Source organism: Coturnix japonica, unplaced genomic scaffold (assembly GCF_054131305.1).
Source record: "Coturnix japonica strain WE unplaced genomic scaffold, WE-NBRP24 Scf061, whole genome shotgun sequence".
Classification (NCBI taxonomy): Eukaryota; Metazoa; Chordata; class Aves; order Galliformes; family Phasianidae; genus Coturnix; species Coturnix japonica.
Genome location: NW_028188964.1, coordinates 512,988 through 531,180, shown reverse-complemented (window position 1 = coordinate 531,180; position 18,193 = coordinate 512,988). Strand labels below are relative to the sequence as shown.

Here is an 18,193-nt window from a genome sequence, read left to right as displayed (position 1 = left end):
ATATGGGGCTGTAAGGTGCTAGGGGGAGTGCAGGGGTAGATGTAGGTGTATGTGGGGCTATGGGGAGCTTCCTAGTGGCCATAGGAGGGGGTATGGGGTTCTAGAGAGTTGTCTGGGACTTTTGATGTGGTCTAGGGCTATATGGGACAGCGGGGGCTCTGGGGAGAATATAGATGACTGTGGAGGGGCTAGAGGGCTGATGCTGGGCTGTGGGGGGCTCCAGGGGATCATGGAGCTCTAGGGGGCTGGGGTGCTCTGTAGGGCTGTGGGGGAGTTGTAAGGTTCTAAAGGGGGGGGTGTAGAGTGCTCTGGGTGGATTATAGGAGGATATGTGTCTCTAAGGGACTGTGGGTGGGCAGTAGGAGGATTGTAGTGGGATACAGTGTTATAGGGAATGTATGGGGCTATAGAGTGGGTTATAGGGGCATGTGGGGCTAGAAGGCTCTCCCTCGCTTCCCCTTTCATTTCCCCCTCCTGTCTTTGTGCTCACTGCTGTCTCTCCATTCCTTGTCTGTTGCCAGACGTCGATCTTTGCTGTGTCTCTGGAGTGCAGTGGCTCATCAGGGCACACCTTCTGGAAGGTCTTGCCAGATTTCTGGAAAGACAGGGTGCCTTCCCTTAGCTCTTGGGTAGCACTCCCTGCTCATACCCATCTCCTGTCTTTGTGCTCACTGCTGTCTCTCCATTCCCCGTTTGTTGCCAGGAAATTCTGCTGTTGACACGGCATGCAATTGAGGGAGTTGTGGAAAACAGCTACTGGATGCCCAACTGGGCTCTGAAATCCCTGGGTATGTAGACAGCTTCACTACCCTCAGCTTTGCGCCTGGCACTCCCCAAAACCTGCCCAGCTCTGCTTCCTGTCACACTTATCTCATAGAGCTTTAGGATGGCTGAGGTCTGAAGGGACCTTAAGACCATCCCAGTCCAACTCCCTGCCACTGACAGGACTGCCACCCTTTGCATCAAGGTGCTCAGGGCCCCATCCAACCTGGTCTCCAACGCCTCCGGGAATGGGGCATCCATGGCTCCTCTGGGCAGCACATTGCAGGGCCTCACCGCCCACTGGGGGTCAAGAATTTCCTCCTCACATCCCGTCTAAAGCCCCGATCTCTGAGAATTTAAAAACCCTTCAACTCTGCTCCCAGGGCTGACCGGCTCATTTCCCCAGGTGCTCAATCAGCGCATCAGACTCAGCAGTTCCCATACACAGCAGGAGGGATTCTGCACCCCAGAGCCCCGCCAAGAGCTTTGGGGAATGAGCATTCACTCCTTCAGCTTGTCTCTGGGCTGTCCCAGTGCACGTCTGTCCATCTTTATTTCAGGTGCCACTGTTGATGCGGAGAGGACAACCAAGAGTTACGGTGGGAAAGGCCGGCTTTCTCCCCTCTTTTCCTCCGCGAAGTCCCCTGAGACCCTCTTGCAGGTATGGCAGGAGAAGTGCTGACTGTGGGCTTCCCCTCCTTGCTTTCGCCCCCCTCCCCCCGCAGACACCCCACAGAGCCCCATAAGGGCTCCCCCTCCATCCCCCAGCCCTTCCTTCCCCCGATCTGTCCCCCTCCATCCTTTCCCCCTCCCCATCCTTTCCCCCCCCCCAACCTTCCTTCCATCCTTCTCCCCCCCATCCTTCTCCCCCCTTTCTTCCACCATCCTTCCCCCCCATCCTCCCCATTCCTCCCTCCATCCTACCCCCCATCCTTCCCCCAGTCTTTCCTACCCCCAACCCTTCCCCCCCATTCTCCCTCACCCCATTCTGGCTGCACATCCATTTCCTTTGGCTCAGCTGCTCTGCTCAGCCCACACTCTTCCCCACATCACTGACACCAGCGTTGGGAGGGTGCTGGGCTGACAGATGCTGGGGAGGGCTGCCCCGCCGGCTCTGTGCAAGCAGAGAAAGGCGGTTGACTCCAGAGCTGTTGTCCAAACCTTTGCATATTCCCCTCCTGTCCCTTGAGTAGCATTCCATTACGGGGAGCACGGCAGCCCACACAGAAGACAAATTCTGTGCTCCTTGCCCAGCATCCAGCTCTCGCGACTCTTTGCCTCACCGCTGATGGACGCATCTCTCATTTCAGCCTGATATTTCTGTTGGAAACTGCTGGGCATTCCAAAGTTCGCAGGGCCATGTTGTCATCCAGCTGCCGGAGAACATCTGGCCCACAGCCTGTGGCCCTGTGGCACGTCTCCAAGGCGGTGTCTCCCTCTGGGGGTGTCAGCAGTGCCCCCGAGACTTTGCCATCTTGGTAAGTCTCTGCCTGCTGCTGCTTCTGGAGGCCCCCGAGGAAAAAGCTTTGCCATAGAGCCCCATAAGAGCCCATTGAACCCCTATAGAGCCCCAGAGACAACCAACAGAACACCATAACCACAACATAAGACCCCATAGACCCCCAAAGAGCCCTATAGAGCCCCCACAGACACCCCATAGAGCCCCATAATGCTCCATAAGACCCCCTAGAGCTGCACAAGAAGCTCATAGAGAACCAAAGAGCCTCATGGTGCCCCACAGACACCCAACAGGGCCCCATAAGGGCCCTACAGACACCCAACAGAGCCCCATAACTGCCACATAGAGCCCTGTAAGACCCCATAGAGCCACACAAGAGCTCATAGAGCACCATAGAGCCACACGGTAGACACCCAACAGAGCCCCATACGACCCCATACTGTTGGGAGGTCCCAAATTTCAGTGGTGGGCTGCTGCAGAGCACAGCATCCTGCCTGAGGGCACCGAATCCCTCGGCTGGTTCCATGTCTCCAAAGGCCTCTGCTGCTCTTTGTGGCCGAGCAGCTGGGAGCAATTGCTCCACGTGCCCTGACTCAGGTTCGCCCTCCGTTGTGCTCCAATCCTACCAGAGCACAGGGAGGGTTGGAAGGGCTCCCAACTTTGGCCTCAGTGTGTTCTTTATGGCACGGCCTGCCTAAGTGTGACCGCCATCATCTCTTGTCTTTGAGGGAGTGGATGAGGACGAAAGGGAAACTCCTGGGACTGTATGTTTATGACGTGGACAGAGATATTGCGCAGACCTTCCACGTTCAGGTATGGCAAGTGCAAGGGGGGAGGCTGGGCTGCCTGCAAGTCATGGGAAGAAAGAGCTTTCCTGCCCACCCTCTGCTCTCCAACATGGCCGACTCCCGTGGGGTCCCTTTTGCAAGCCTTTGGAAGCACTTGTTGTGCCGGGGCTCTTCCCATGCCCATAACAAAGCCTCTCCTCTGCTACTGCTTCACTTATATACTGAGGCCTTGAAATAACTAAAAACTGCTTCACTTGTATACTGAGACCTTGAAGTAACAACAAACTACTTCACTTATATACTGAGACCTTGAAAGAAAAGATTCTTCTCTTGTTCTAAAGGCACAAACAACATTTGATTCCCACACTGATAAGATGGGTGATAACAAGAGAGGGGTCTGCATGCTAAACAACTATTGAATATGGATCAGAATTCCAGGAAATCATTGACTGTGTATTAGTTTTACCCATATCTGTGGGGCGAACAGTGGGAGCTATGGGGTACTATGAGATCTATGGGATGCTTTGGCATCTATGTGGAGAACAGTGGGAGCTATGGGGCACTATGGGGCACTGATCCCCCTCCGGCCCATAACAAAGCCTTTCCTCTTTGCATTGGCAGGAGAAGCCCCTTCAGTCCTACAAAAGGATTAAAATGGATGTACGCAGCAACTGGGGGAACGCGGAATACACCTGCGTGTACCGATTGGAAATCCACGGCAACCCCTAAAAACACCTAAAAACCCCTAATAAACCCTAAAAACCCCTAAAAAAACCTAAAAACCATAAAAAACCCTAATAAACCCTAAAAACCCCTAAACTCTGATGTCTACCAGAGGGTTTTAATTAGGGATTGATCATTCAATGAAGAGATGTCGATAACTTTCTGCCCGCCTCGAGGCTGGTTGGGGGGAGGGAGGAGCTGCGGGGCTGAGTTGGGTGGGTGTTTGGGGGGGGGACCGGGGTGGGGACCGGGGCTAAGCCACAGGACAAGCAGGCCAACTTGGCCAAGTTCCCCAGGGCACAGCACATGCTGGATGAGGCAGAGGAACGTGCTGACACGGCTGAGTCCCAGGTAACAAGCTGCAGGCACGGAGCCGTGACATCAGCATCAAGGTGGGTTCCTACCCCACATCCCTGCCCTCCATCTTCTCACCTCCCTCCATCTCCTTTCCCAATAGAAAGGACTCAGTGAGGAACGAAAGCTGCAGATGCTCTGCCTTCCAGCCCCAACCTCTGATCTCACAACCCCTTTGGATCTCTCAACTCTCCTGCTTTCAGCCAATAAGAATTGTTGAGCGGCAGCAGCTGCATTTGTGGGACAGGGCTTAGTGTGGGTGGTGCTGTGGGGTTGGTGTGGGAGCCACGGGAGATGGAGGGTGGCCAAGAGTGTGAGTTGGCCACTCAGGCCATCCCACAGTGCCATGAACTGTGGTACTAAAGGGCTGGACTGGAAGCACTGAGGTTTTGAGGGCCTGATGCACAGAGGGAGGCCAAAAAAGAGACCACGAGTCCATGAGCATTTATGGCACAAAGGAAGGCTTAGAGCTGTAATGGAGAACACACCTGGAGGCATAGATGCCTGCAAGCTGTCCTAGAGGCATAGGGGGAGGCCTAAAGGCTTAGAGGTTGCCCAGGAGGCTTAGAGGCCTTAAGGTAAAACAGCCTGGAGGGAGGCCGAGAGCCTGGCCAAGAGGCCTTGCAGCTTAGTAGTCTTGAGGCCAAAGTGAGGCGTGGACTTCTTCCTTCTTCCACCCGGGCGGTAACGCCGGACAATCCACCCGCCCTTGTTTCTCCATCCCCGGTACCGGAACTGAAAAGAGCCGAAAAGAGCCGAAAAAAGACGAAGTTCGGCTGCTGTTCGGAGCCGGTTCGGCTGCTGGAGGAGCCTTCTGAAGGGTATGCCGGCTTACTTCCGGGTTGGTCTGGCGACTTCCGGTCCGGTTCGGCTCTCTTCGGAAGTATTCGGAAGCGCTCGGGTCGTTCTGAAGCGACTTCCGGTTTACTTTCGGCTTGCTCCGAGATCCACTTCGTCTCCGTTCGGAAGTGCTCGGGTCTTTTCGGAGCGACTTTCGGTTTACTTCCGGGTTCCTTCGATTTCACTTTCGGAATTATTCGGAACCGCTCGGGTCGGGTTCGGAACCACTCCCAGCGACTTCCGGTTGACTTCCGGGTTGCTACAGGCGGCTTCTGGTCGGGTTCGGAGTTGTTCGGAACCTTTCGGAAACGCTCGGGTCCATTTCGGGATCGCTTCGAGCGATTTCCGGGTTTTTCCGGCTTCGGTTCCGTTCGGAAGCGCTCGGGTCAACTTCGGAAACATTCATAAAACTTTCAGGTCCAGTTCGGAGCCGTTCGGAGCCGTTCGGGGTCGCTACGAGCGACTTCCGGGTTTCTTCAGGCTTCGGAACCATTCGGATCCTTTCGGAAGCTCTCGGGTTCACTTCGGAGGAGCTCGGAAACGCTCGGAGCCCTTCGGGTCCACTTCGGAGCCATTCGGGATCGCTACGAGCAATTTCCGTGTCTCTTCGGGCTTCGGACCCTTTCGGAACTGTTCGGAACCGTTCGGAAGCGCTCCGGTCGACTTCGGAGACGCTCGGAAACACTCGGGTCCAGTTCGGAGCAATTCGGGGTCGCTACGATCGACTTTAGTGTTTCTTCAGTCTTCGGAACCGTTCGGAACCTTTCGGAAGCGCTCGGGTCGACTTAGGAACCACTCGGGTGCACTCGGATGCGCTCGGAGCCGCTCGGGTCAAGTTCGGAGCCGCTCCGCTCGACTTCCGGGTTTCTTCGGGCTTCGGAAACCTTCGGAGCCGTTCGGAAGCGTTCGGAACCCGGAAGTCCCTTTATGCCTCTCTAAACCCGGAAGTCTCTTCTACCCCGTCCAATTCTATAGCCCTGGAGGACCGTCTCAATACAATCAATGCGTTGCCATCTGTTTAATGAGTTACAAGCGTTAATTAATGAGCTTTAATTAATCCCGGAGCAACATCCGGGTCTTTTCTAGATCCGTACTGAAGAGGCGAGCCAAGATGGCGGCCGGGAGAGACCGGAAGTAGCGATTGAGGCGCTGGGTTTGGAGTTCCTATAGGTGCCAAATAGTGAGCCATTAAAATGAATGGAGGCTCTGAGCTGCCAAACAGACTTCCATAGGAATGAATGGAGGCCCATAGGAATGAATGGAGGCCCATAGGTGCCAAATAGGGATCCATTCGAATGAATGGAGGGCCAGGGATGCCAAATAGTTACCACATAGAGCCCCATAGAGCCCCCATAAACCCCATAGAGACCCCATAGCACACCATAGAGCCCTATAGCCCCCCATAGACCCCCATAGAGACCCATAGACCCCTATAGACCCCCCATAGAGCCCCACAGACCCCAAAAGACCCCCATAGAGCTCCATAGAACACCATAGAACCCCATAGGGCCCCATAGACCCCCATAGAACGCCATAGAGCCCCATAGACACCCCATAAACCCCCACAGACCCCCATAGGACCCCATAGAGCCCCACAGAGCCCCATATAGACCCCATAGAGCCCCATAGAGACCCATAGACCCCCATAGACCCCCATAGACACCATAGCTGCCAAATAGTGACCCATAGACCCCTATAGACCCCCCATAGAGCCCCACAGACCCCCATAGACCCCTATAGACCCCATAAGGCTCCATAGAGCCCCATAGAACACAATAGGACCCCATAGAACCCCATAGAGCCCCCATAGGACCCCATAGAACCCCATAGGACCCAATTGGATCCAATAGGACCCCATATAGACCCCATAGCCCCCCGTAGAGCCCCACAGAGCCCCATAGACCCCTATAGACCCCATAGCCCCCCATAGAACCCCATATAGACCCCATAGACCCACCATATTCCCGGTGCTATAACCCAGCACCAATAGGATCCCTTCGGGGCACCCGCTCTTCAAGTAATGCTGGCTCCCCATAGGGAAGAATAGGACGTCCCCCACTTCCACCTCGAAGCTCAGGCTCTCCCCATTCTCCAACACCAGGCCGGCCTGCGTTTGCATATTCATGATCTCATTAAGCCTCATTTGCATCCCACCCCCCTATATCCCCTATATACAATATAGGGCCTTACCTTGCCACAGCCTTGGAGGACATAAGCCAGCTCGTTAGCGTTAAGATGATAATGGGGTTGGCCAAGTTCGTTAGGGAAGATCCTTAGGGTGGCTATGGTGAGAGGATCGGGGTGCTGCAATGGGTTATATATAGGATCACATAGGGTTATATAGGTTTATATGGGGGTCTATGGGGGGTCTATGGGGTCCTATGGGGGTCTATGGGGCTCTATGGGAATCTATGGGGTGGCTATGGGGTCCTATGGGGCTCTATAGGAGTCAATGGATCACTATTTGGCAGCTATGGAGCTCTATGGGGTTCTATGGGGCTCTATGGGGCTCTATGGGGGTCCTATGGGGGGTCTATGGGGGTCGTAGGGGTCCTATGGGGTCTAATGGATCACTATTTGGCAGCTATGGGGGCTAATGGATCACTATTTGACAGCTATGGGGCTCTATGGGGTTCTATGGGGGGTTATGGGGTCTATGGGGCTCTATGGGGTCCTATGGGGCTCTATGGGGTCTAATGGGTCTGTATTTGGCAGGTATGGGGCCCTATGGGATCCTATGACGGTTCTATAGGGTTCTATGGGGGGTTATGGGGTTCTATGGGACTCTATGGGGTCCTATGGGGCTCTATGGGGTCTAATGGGTGTGTATTTGGCAGCTATGGGGCTCTATGGGGTCCAGTGGAGGGTTATGGGGTCCTATGGGGCTCTATAGGGTCCTATGGGGTGGCTATGGGGGTCTATGGGGTCCTACGGGGCTCCATGGGTCACTATTTGGCAGCTATGGGGCTCTATGGGGGTCCTATGGGGGGTCTATGGGGTCTCATGGATCCCTATGGGGCTCTATGGGGGTCTATAGGGTCCTATGCGGTGGCTATGGGACTCTATGGGGTCCTATGGGGGGTTATGGGGCTCTATGGGGTTCTATGGGGTTCTATGGGGCTCTATGGGGGTCTATGGGGCTCTATTGAGGTCTAAGGATGACTATTTGGCAGCTATGGGGCTCTATGTAATCCAATGGATCACTATTTGGCAACTACGCTTTCCAATGTAACTTAATGGCTCACTATTTGGCAACTCTGGTTTCCTATGTAATCTAATGGATCACTATTTGGCAAGTATGGTTTCCTATGTCTTTTAACGGCTCACTATTTGGCAACGATGGGCTCCTATGTATGCCAATGGCTCCTTATTTGGCAACACCGGTTTCCTATGTAATGTAATGGCACACTATTTGGCAACCGACCCCTCCAAGGTCCTGGCAGCTTAAAGGCGTTACCTGAAGGAGCGACTGGATGTAAATGAGATTCATTGGTTCCATCCAGGTCCTGGCAGGTCGATACGGAGCCCAATGGAAAACTCCGCCATTAAATGGTGCCGGAGGGGAACCTAAAAGGGATAGAAAGGTCCTGGAAGGTTAAAGGAAAGGTCCTGGAAGGGGAATATGGGATTATACGGGGGTATTTAGGTCCTGGAAGGGGAAGAATGGGGTCTAATGGGGTCTTATGGCGTCTATGGGGTCTTATGGGATCTATTAAGGTCCTGGAAGGGTAATAATGGGGTTCTATGGGGTCTTTAATGTCCTGGAAGGGTAATAGTGGGGTTTAATGGGGTCTTATGGGGTCTATGGGGTCTTACGGGCTCTATTAAGGTCCTGGAAGGGTAATAATGGGGTCTTATGGGGTTATTAAGGTACTGGAAGGGGAATAATGGGGTCTATGGGGTCTTATGGGGTCTATTAAGGTCCTAAAAGGGAGATAAAGGGGGTCAATGGGGTCTAATGGGGTCTATGGGGTCTTATGGGGTCTTTAAGGTCCTGGAAGGGTAATAATGGGGTCTATGGGGTCTTATGGGGTCTATAGGATCTTATAGGGTCCTATGGGGTCCTATGGGGTCTTATGGGGTCTATTAAGGTCCTGGAAGGGTAATAATCGGGTCAATGGGGTCTTATGGGGTCTATTAAGGTCCTGGAAGGGTAAAATGGGGGTTAATGGGGGTTATTAAGGTCCTGGAAGGGTAATTATGGGGTCTTATGGGGTCTTTAAGATCCTGGAAGGGTAATAATGGGGGTTAATGGGGGTCATTAACCTTAATGGATCACAATTTGGCACCTATCTATCCCGACGGATCACTATTTGTCAGCTATATATTCCAATGGCTCCTATAGCTTCCAATTGCTCGCTATTTGGCAACCCCGACGGTTCCCTATTGAGCCCCTATGTCTTCGAATAGATCACTATTTGGCAACCCATCTATTCCAATAGTTAATGGGGTCTTATGGGGTCTAATGGGATCTAATGGGGTCTATGGGGTCATATGGGGTCTATTAAGGTCCTGAAAGGGGAATAATGGGGTCTAATGGGGTCTTATGGGGTCTATGGGGTCTTATGGGGTTGAGAAGGTCCTGGAAGGGGAATAATTGGGTCTAATGGGATCTAATGGGGTCTATGGGGTCTTATGGGGTCTATTAAGGTCCTGGAAGGGGAATAATGGGGTCTATGGGGTCTATGGGTCTTATGGGGTCTATAAGGTCCTAGAAGGGGAATAATGGGGGTCAATGGGGTCTTATGGGGTCTATGGGGTCTTATGGGGTTGAGAAGGTCCTAGAAGGGGAATAATGGGGTCTATGTGGTCTTCTGGGGTCTATGGGGTCTTATGGGGTTGAGAAGGTCCTGGAAGGGGAATAATGGGGTCTAATGGGATCTAATGGGGTCTAATGGGGTCTTATGGAGTCTATTAACGTCCTGGAAGGGGAATAATGGGGTCTAATGGGGTCTAATGGGATCTAATGAGGTCTAATGGGGTCTTATGAGGTCTATTAAGGTCCTGGAAGGGTAATAATGGGGTCTAATGGGGTCTTATGGGGTCTTATGGGTCCTGGAAGGGGAATAATGGGGTCTAATGGGATCTAATGGGGTCTTATGGGGTCTTTAAGGTCCTGGAAGGGGAGTAATGGGGTCTATGGGGTCTTATGGGGTCTTATGGGGTTGAGAAGGTTCTGGAAGGGGAACAATGGGATCTATGGGGTCTTATGGGGTCTTTAAGGTCCTGGAAGGGGAATAATGGGTCTAATGGGATCTAATGGGGTCTAAGGGGTCTTATGTGGTCTATGGGGTCTTGTGGGGTTGAGAAGGTCCTAAAAGGGGAATAATGGGGTCTATGTGGTCTTATGGGGTCTATGGGGTCTTATGGGGTTGAGAAGGTCCTGGAAGGGGAATAATGGGGTCTAATGGGGTGTAATGGGATCTAATGGGGTCTTATGGGGTCTTTAAGGTCCTGGAAGGGGAGTAATGGGGTCTATGGGGTCTTATGGGGTCTTATGGGGTTGAGAAGGTTCTGGAAGAGGAGTAATGGGATCTATGGGGTCTTATGGGGTCTTTAAGGTCCTGGAAGGGGAATAATGGGGTCTTATGGGGTTATTAAGATCCTGGAAGGGTAATAATGGGGTCTATGGGGTCTTATGGGGTCTATTAAGGTCCTGGAAGGGGAATAATGGGGTTTAATGGGGTCTATGGGGTCTATGGGTCTTATGGGGTCTATAAGGTCCTAGAAGGGGAATAATGGGGGTCAATGAGGTCTTATGGGGTCTATGGGGTCTTATGGGGTTGAGAAGGTCCTAGAAGGGGAATAATGGGGTCTATGTGGTCTTATGGGGTCTATGGGGTCTTATGGGGTTGAGAAGGTCCTGGAAGGGGAATAATGGGGTCTAATGGGATCTAATGGGGTCTAATGGGGTCTTATGGAGTCTATTAACGTCCTGGAAGGGGAATAATGGGGTCTAATGGGGTCTAATGGGATCTAATGAGGTCTAATGGGGTCTTATGAGGTCTATTAAGGTCCTGGAAGGGTGATAATGGGGTCTAATGGGGTCTTATGGGGTCTTATGGGTCCTGGAAGGGGAATAATGGGGTCTAATGGGGTCTATGGGGTCTTATGGGGTCTATAAGGTCCTGGAAGGGGAATAATGGGGTCTATGGGGTCTTATGGGGTCTTATGGGGTCTTATGGGGTTGAGAAGGTTCTGGAAGGGGAACAATGGGATCTATGGGGTCTTATGGGGTCTTTAAGGTCCTGGAAGGGGAATAATGGGTCTAATGGGATCTAATGGGGTCTAAGGGGTCTTATGTGGTCTATGGGGTCTTATGGGGTTGAGAAGGTCCTAAAAGGGGAATAATGGGGTCTATGTGGTCTTATGGGGTCTATGGGGTCTTATGGGGTTGAGAAGGTCCTGGAAGGGGAATAATGGGGTCTAATGGGGTGTAATGGGATCTAATGGGGTCTTATGGGGTCTTTAAGGTCCTGGAAGGGGAGTAATGGGGTCTATGGGGTCTTATGGGGTCTTATGGGGTTGAGAAGGTTCTGGAAGAGGAGTAATGGGATCTATGGGGTCTTATGGGGTCTTTAAGGTCCTGGAAGGGGAATAATGGGGTCTTATGGGGTTATTAAGATCCTGGAAGGGTAATAATGGGGTCTATGGCTCTTATGGGGTCTTTAAGGTCCTGGAAGGGGAATAATGGGGTTTAATGGGGTCTATGGGGTCTTATTGGGTCTTTAAGGTCCTGGAAGGGTAATAATGGGGTCTATGGGGTCTTATGGGGTCTATGGGGTCTTATGGGGTCTTATGGGTTCTATGGGGTCTTATGGGGTCTATGGGGTCTTATGGGGTCTATGGGGTCTTATGGGGTCTAATGGGTTCTATGGGGTCTTATGGGGTCTATGGGGTCTATGGGGTCTATGGGGTCTTATGGGGTCTATGGGGTCTATGGGGTCTTATGGGGTCTATGGGGTCTTATGGGGTCTTATGGGGTCTTATGGGGTCTTATGGGGTCTGTGGGGTCTTATGGGGTCTTATGGGGTCTATGGGGTGTTATGGGGTCTATGGGGTCGATGGGGTCTTATGGGGTCTAATGGGTTCTATGGGGTCTTATGGGGTCTATGGGGTCGATGGGGTCTTATGGGGTCTTATGGGGTCTGTTGGGTCTTATGGGGTCTTATGGGGTCTACGGGGTCTTATGGGGTCTAATGGAATCTATGGGGTCTTATGGGGTCTTATGGGGTCTATGGGGTCTATGTGGTCTTATGGGGTCTATGGGGTCTTATGGGGTCTTATAGGGTCTATTGGGTCTTATGGGGTCTTATGGGGTCTTATGGGGTCTAATGGGGTCTATTGGGTCTTATGGGGTCTTATGGGGTCCTATGGGGTCTATGAGGTCCTTACCTTTGAGGTCATATAAATACCGCCATATTTGCTCGTTATCCGCCTGGGTGTAATTAACATCCCGCACTAATTGACTTAAATTAATGGGGTGGTTCAAGCTTTGTAGGATCGGGACCTTCTGGAAGCTTCCAATCCAATCCTGAACGCTACGAAGCTGCCAGGACCCAAAAAAACCCTGTTATTAACCTTCCAGGACCCAAATCCCCCATAGAACCCAATGGGACGACCCTATTACCTCCCTTTTCCTCTTTCAGGACCCAAAACCCCATAGAACCCAATGGGAAGACCCTATTACTTCCCTTTTACCCTTCCAGGACCCAAATCCCCCATAGAACCCAATGGGATGACCCTATTACTTCCCTTTTACCCTTCCAGGACCCAAATGCCCCATAGAACCCAATGGGAAGACCCTATTACCAACTTTTACCCTTCCAGGACCCAAAACCCCATAGAACCCAATGGGACGACCCTATTACCTCCCTTTTCCCCTTCCAGGATCCAAATCCCATATAAAACCCTATATCTCCTCAACAGAACCCCATAGAAACACCCAACCACCTCCATTTTAACCTTCCAGGACCCAAGTTCCTTCTTATTCCCCTTCCAGAACCCAAATCCCCCATAGAACCCAATGGGACGACCCCAAATCCCCATTATTAACCTTCCAGGACCCAAATCCCATATAAAACCCTATATCTCCCCCATAGAATCCAATGGGAAGACCCAAAATCCCCATTATTAACCTTCCAGGACCCAAGTTCCTTCTTATCCCCCTTCCAGGACCCAAATCCCCCATAGAACCCAATGGGACAACCCCAAATCCCCATTATTAACCTTCCAGGACCCAAATCCCATATAAAACCCTATACCTCCTCAATGGAACCTCATAGAAACACCCAACCATCCCATATAAAACCCTATATCTCCTCAAAGGAACGTGATAGAGAGACGCAACCACCACCATTTTAACCGGCCGGGTCCCCTCTTTCACCTCAATCCCTTCAATCCCTTCTAGGACCTTCCAAAAAACCCCCAAACCCCCCATTTTCCACCCCCCCCCCCATACCTGTAAAGCCTCAATTAAGACCTCATTCGGGGTCCCATTAACAGCCTCATCCACCTCCAACGTCTTCAGCTCCTCGTGGGTCCCATAAAAGAGAACGAGGACGAGTTCTTTTGGGGTCCGGCTTTTATTTCCTTCCCCCCTGTCCTCCGTGTTTTGGATCCAATGAAGAACGTTCCGGGGGAAGAAAAGGACCTGGCCGACTTCGGCTCGGTAGGTGGTGACGTTGGTTGGGGTGACGATGCCGATCCAGGCCGTGCCCTATAGATTATAGGGGAAATCCTATTAGATTTAGAGTAGACCCGCGAGGTAAAGGGGTTATAAGGTGGGGAAAGAAGGGATGGATAAGGAGAAAGAGGAATCGAAAGTGTAGGCTCAAAAGCGGAAGAGAGAAAGAGGAAGTGGGACGAAAAGCAAGATCCATGTTGTGCCCTATAGAATATAGGGTAAATCCTATAGGATTTTAGGGTAGACCCATGAGGTAAAGGGTTATAAGGTGGGGGAGGAAGGACTGGATGAAGCCAAGGTGGAAGAAGTATAGGATTAAAGGTGGAAGAGAGAAAGAGGAAGTGGAAGTAAAACCAAAGGCCACCCCCAATTAACATGGGCCGCCCCTATATATAACATGGCCAAATTCTATAGGATTTTAGGGTAGACCCGCGAGGTAAGGGGATTATAATATGGGGGAATAAGGGTTGGATGAGGCCAAGGATGAAGAGGAAGTATAGGATTAAAGGTGGAAAAGAGAAAGAGGAAGTGGAAGTAAAACCAAAGGCTACCCCCAATTAACATGGGCCGCTCCTATATAACATGGCCAAATCCTATAGGGTTTTAGGGTAGACCCGCGAGGTAAATGGATTACAAGGTAGGGGAATAAGGGTTAAATGAAGCCATAGAGGAAAAGGATGTATATTCTTAAAGGTGGAAGAGAGAAAGAGGAAGTGGAAGCAAAACCAAAGGCTGTGGCCTACCTGCACCACGTAGCCATGGACGTTGGCATTAAAATGCCAGTGGGGGACCCGGAGCGCTCCAGGTTTGATCCTGATTAAAGCCAGGCTCATTTTGGCTTGATGCTCGTGGAGGCTTTGAGCGAAGACGCGAGCTTCTCGATCCGGATAACGCTTGGGATCCAGCCGGTACGTCGCCCATTGGATTTCACCTCCGGGGTAGCGTTGTGGCTGGAAAGCAAATGGGCTTATTCCTTTTCCTCTTCCCCCTCCCCTTCCCCTTCCCATAGGAAAGGAAGAAGGTACCCCATAGGACCCTATAGGACCCCATAAGCCCCATAGGACCCCATAAGACCCCATAGGACCCCATAAACCCCATAGGAATCAATAGGAAGCAATAGGACCCCATAAGACTCCTTAGGACCCCATAGAATCCCATAAGACCCCAGAAGACACCATAGCATGCCATAAGACCCCATAGGACCCCATAGGAACCAATAGGACACCATAGCACACCGTAAGACCCCATAAGACCCCATAGGACCCTGTAGGACCCCATAAGCCCATAAGACCATTTCCTCTCCCCTCCCGCTTCCTCTTCCCCTTCCATTTCCTCTCCCCTCTATACCCCCCCCACTTCCTCTTCCCCTCCCCTTCCTCCCTTCCCCCTCTTACTTCCTCTCCTCTCCCCTCCCACTTCTTCCCCACTTACTCCCCACTTCCCCCCCCCCACTTCCTTTTCCCTCCCACTTTGTCTTTTCCTTCCTCTTCCTCTTCCTCTTCCTTCTTCCCTTCCCCCTCTTATTCCCCTCCCTCTTCCCATTCCCTTCCTCTTCCTCCCCACTTCCTCTTCCCCTTTCCCTCCCACTTCCTTTTCCTCCCTCCCTTCCTCTTCCTCCTTACCACTTCCACTTCCTCCTCCCTTCCTCCCCCACTTCCTCTCCCCCCTATATTCCCCCACTTCCTCTTCCCCCCTTATTTCCCCCCTATATCCCCCCTACTTCCTCTTCCCCCCTTATTTCCTCCCTGTATCCCCCCCACTTCCTTTTCCCCCCTTATTTCCCCCCTGTATCCCCCCTACTTCCTCTTCCCCCCTTATTTCCCCCCTATATCCCCCCCTATTTCCTCTTCCCCCCTTATTTCCCCCCTATATCCCTCCACTTCCTCTTCCCCCCTTATTTCCCCCCTATATCCCCTCCTACTTCCTCTTCCCCCCCTTGTTTCCCCCCTATATCCTCCCCACTTCCTCTTCCCCCCCTATCTCCCCCCTATATCCCCCCTACTTCCTCTTCCCCCCTTATTTCCCCCCCACTTCCTCCCCCCACCCCATATCCCCCCCATCCACTTACCTCCGACATCCCCATCCTATACACGAACCAGAGCCGTCCTTCGTCCCCCTCCACCTCATTAACCACCTCGTTTACACGCAGCTCGTTAATCGCCTTCCTATAGATGACGCTCAAGCTTCCCAGCCCCACGGCGGTCGTAATGGAGCCGGCCAACAGGCAGAGGCCGAACAGCTTCCATAGGGATCTCCTGCCCCACTCGGGCGCCATCTTGGATATGGGGGGGAGGGGAGAAAGGGGGGGTTACATAGGCCGAACTGGGCCAAAGTGGGCCAAGTTAGGCCTAGTTAGGCCTAATTGGGCCTAGTTAGGCCTAGTTAGGCCTTGCTAGGCCAAGGTAGGCCATGCTAGGCCTAGTTAGGCCTAGTTAGGCCAAGGTAAGCAAAGGTAGGCCATGCTAGGCCTAGTTAGGCCGAGTTAGGCCTAGTTAGGCCAAGCTAGGCCAAGGTAGGCCATGCTAGGCCCAAGATGGCCGTGCTAGGCCAATCCAATCCAATCCAATCCAATCCAATCCAATCCAATCCAATCCAATCCAATCCAATTCAATCCAGGCCAATCCAGGCCTAGGTAGGCCATGATAGGCCATGATAGGCCCAAGATGGCCGTGCTAGGCCAATCCAATCCAATCCAATCCAGGCCTAGGTAGGCCAAGGTAGGCCCAAGATGGCCGTGCTAGGCCAATCCAATCCAATCCAGGCCAAGGTAGGCCAAGTTAGGCCCAAGATGGCCGTGCTAGGCCAATCCAATCCAATCCAATCCAATCCAATCCAATTCAGGCCAAGGTAGGCCAAGTTAGGCCCAAGATGGCCGTGCTAGGCCAATCCAATCCAATCCAATCCAATCCAATTCAGGCCAAGGTAGGCCCAAGATGGCTGTGCTAGGCCAATCCAATCCAATCCAATCCAATCCAATCCAATCCAATCCAATTCAGGCCAAGGTAGGCCAAGTTAGGCCCAAGATGGCCGTGCTAGGCCAATCCAATCCAATCCAAGCCAAGGTTGGCCATGACAGGCCTAGGTAGGCCTAGGTAGGCCTCGCTAGGACTCACTAGGCCTTACTAGGTCTCACTAGTAAGACCCCATAGAAACCCATATGACCTCATAGAACCCATAAGTCCCTATAAGACCCCATAGGACCCCATAAGACCCCATAGGATCCCATAAGACCCCATAAGAACCCATAGGACCCCATAGGACCCCATGGAGACCCCATAGGACCCAATAGACCCCATAAGACCCCATAGGACCCCATAGAACCCCATAGGACCCTGTAGACCCCATAAGACCCCATAGAGACCCCATAAGACCCCATAGGACCCCATAGGAACCCATAAGACCCCTTAGTATCTAATGAGACCCCATAGAACCCCATAGGAATCAATAGGACCCCATAGAGACCCCATAGAGACCCCATAAGACCCAATAGGAATCAATAGGACCCCTTTAGAAACCATAAGACCCCATAGAACCCACTAGGACCCCATAGAACCCCATAAGATCCCATAGGACCCCATTGACCCCATAGAGACCCCATAAGACCCTATAGAACCCCATAGGACCCCATAAGACCCTATAGAACTCCATAGGACCCCATAAAACCCTATTAGACCCCATAAACCCCATATGACCCCATAGAACCCCATAGAGGTTCTATGGGGTCTCTATGGGGAGATTCCATAGAGACCCCATAGACCCCATAGGACCCCATAAGTCCCCATAGAGACCCCATAAGACCCCATAGGAACTCTATAGAGTTGTCACTAGGCCTCACTAGGCCTCACTAGGCCTCACCCCAATCCTTACCTCTTTATGGTGTCCATCTTTTCTCTTCCGGGACCCGACGGGTTCCTCGGGTCCCATCTTGAAGGCTTCATTGTCCATCTTAGCTCTAATGAGGTTAATTAGGGCTTAATTGGGTTAATTAAGGGTTTAATTGGGTTAATTAAGGGCTGAATGGGGGTGTTAGAGGCCTAGTTAAGCTATGGGGCTTGGAGGAGGCTCCTATCCCCCCTTCCCATTCAACTTTATGGCCTTGGAGGACTTAATATCCCCTCAGCCTACAACTCTATGATCCTGGAGGAGCCTCCTATCCCCCCTGGCCCTCCAACTCTATGGCCTTGGAGGACCACGTAAGACCCCATAGGAAACAATAGGACCCCATAGGAATTAATAGGACCCCATAGGACCCTATAGGACACCATAAGACCCCATAAGACCCCATAGAGACCACATAGGACCCCATAGGAACCAATACGACTCCATAAGACCCCATTGAGAGCCCATAACACCCCATAGGACCCCATTAGACCCTATAGGAAGCAATAAGACCCCTTAAGACCCCATAGGACCCCATAAGACCCCATAAGGCCCCATAAGACCCATAGACCCCATAAGACCCCATAAGACCCCATAGGACCTCATAAGACCCCATAGGACCCCATAGGAAGCAATATGACCCCATAGGAATCAATAGGAAGCAATAGGACCCCATAAGACCCCATAAGACCCCATAGACCC

General features: G+C 52.1%; 1 protein-coding gene across 1 annotated transcript; it reads right to left on the bottom strand.

Annotated features, from left to right (window-relative positions):
* Positions 1–5,961: 5,961 nt before the first annotated feature.
* Positions 5,962–17,940, bottom strand: LOC146751824 (uncharacterized). The gene is made up of 9 exons (XM_085533580.1): positions 17,480–17,940; positions 15,681–15,887; positions 14,356–14,562; positions 13,160–13,645; positions 12,322–12,496; positions 8,384–8,493; positions 7,117–7,230; positions 6,884–7,033; positions 5,962–6,090 (listed from the first exon to the last, which is right to left on the bottom strand). Exons 1-9 carry the CDS (start codon positions 17,555–17,557, stop codon positions 5,980–5,982), a joined length of 1,638 nt encoding a protein of 545 aa, XP_085389706.1. The 5' UTR covers positions 17,558–17,940; the 3' UTR covers positions 5,962–5,979.
* Between the last annotated feature and the right edge of the window lie 253 nt (positions 17,941–18,193).

Excerpts from the sequence above, each read along its gene's own strand:
- LOC146751824 (XM_085533580.1), bottom strand. The coding sequence starts at position 17,557 with ATGGACAATGAAGCCTTCAAGATGGGACCCGAGGAACCCGTCGGGTCC. Across the intron at positions 14,563-15,680 it reads ATAGGATGGGGATGTCGGAG|CCACAACGCTACCCCGGAGG; the intron begins GTAAGTGGATGG and ends TTTGCTTTCCAG. Across the intron at positions 13,646-14,355 it reads TCCATGGCTACGTGGTGCAG|GGCACGGCCTGGATCGGCAT; the intron begins GTAGGCCACAGC and ends TATAATCTATAG.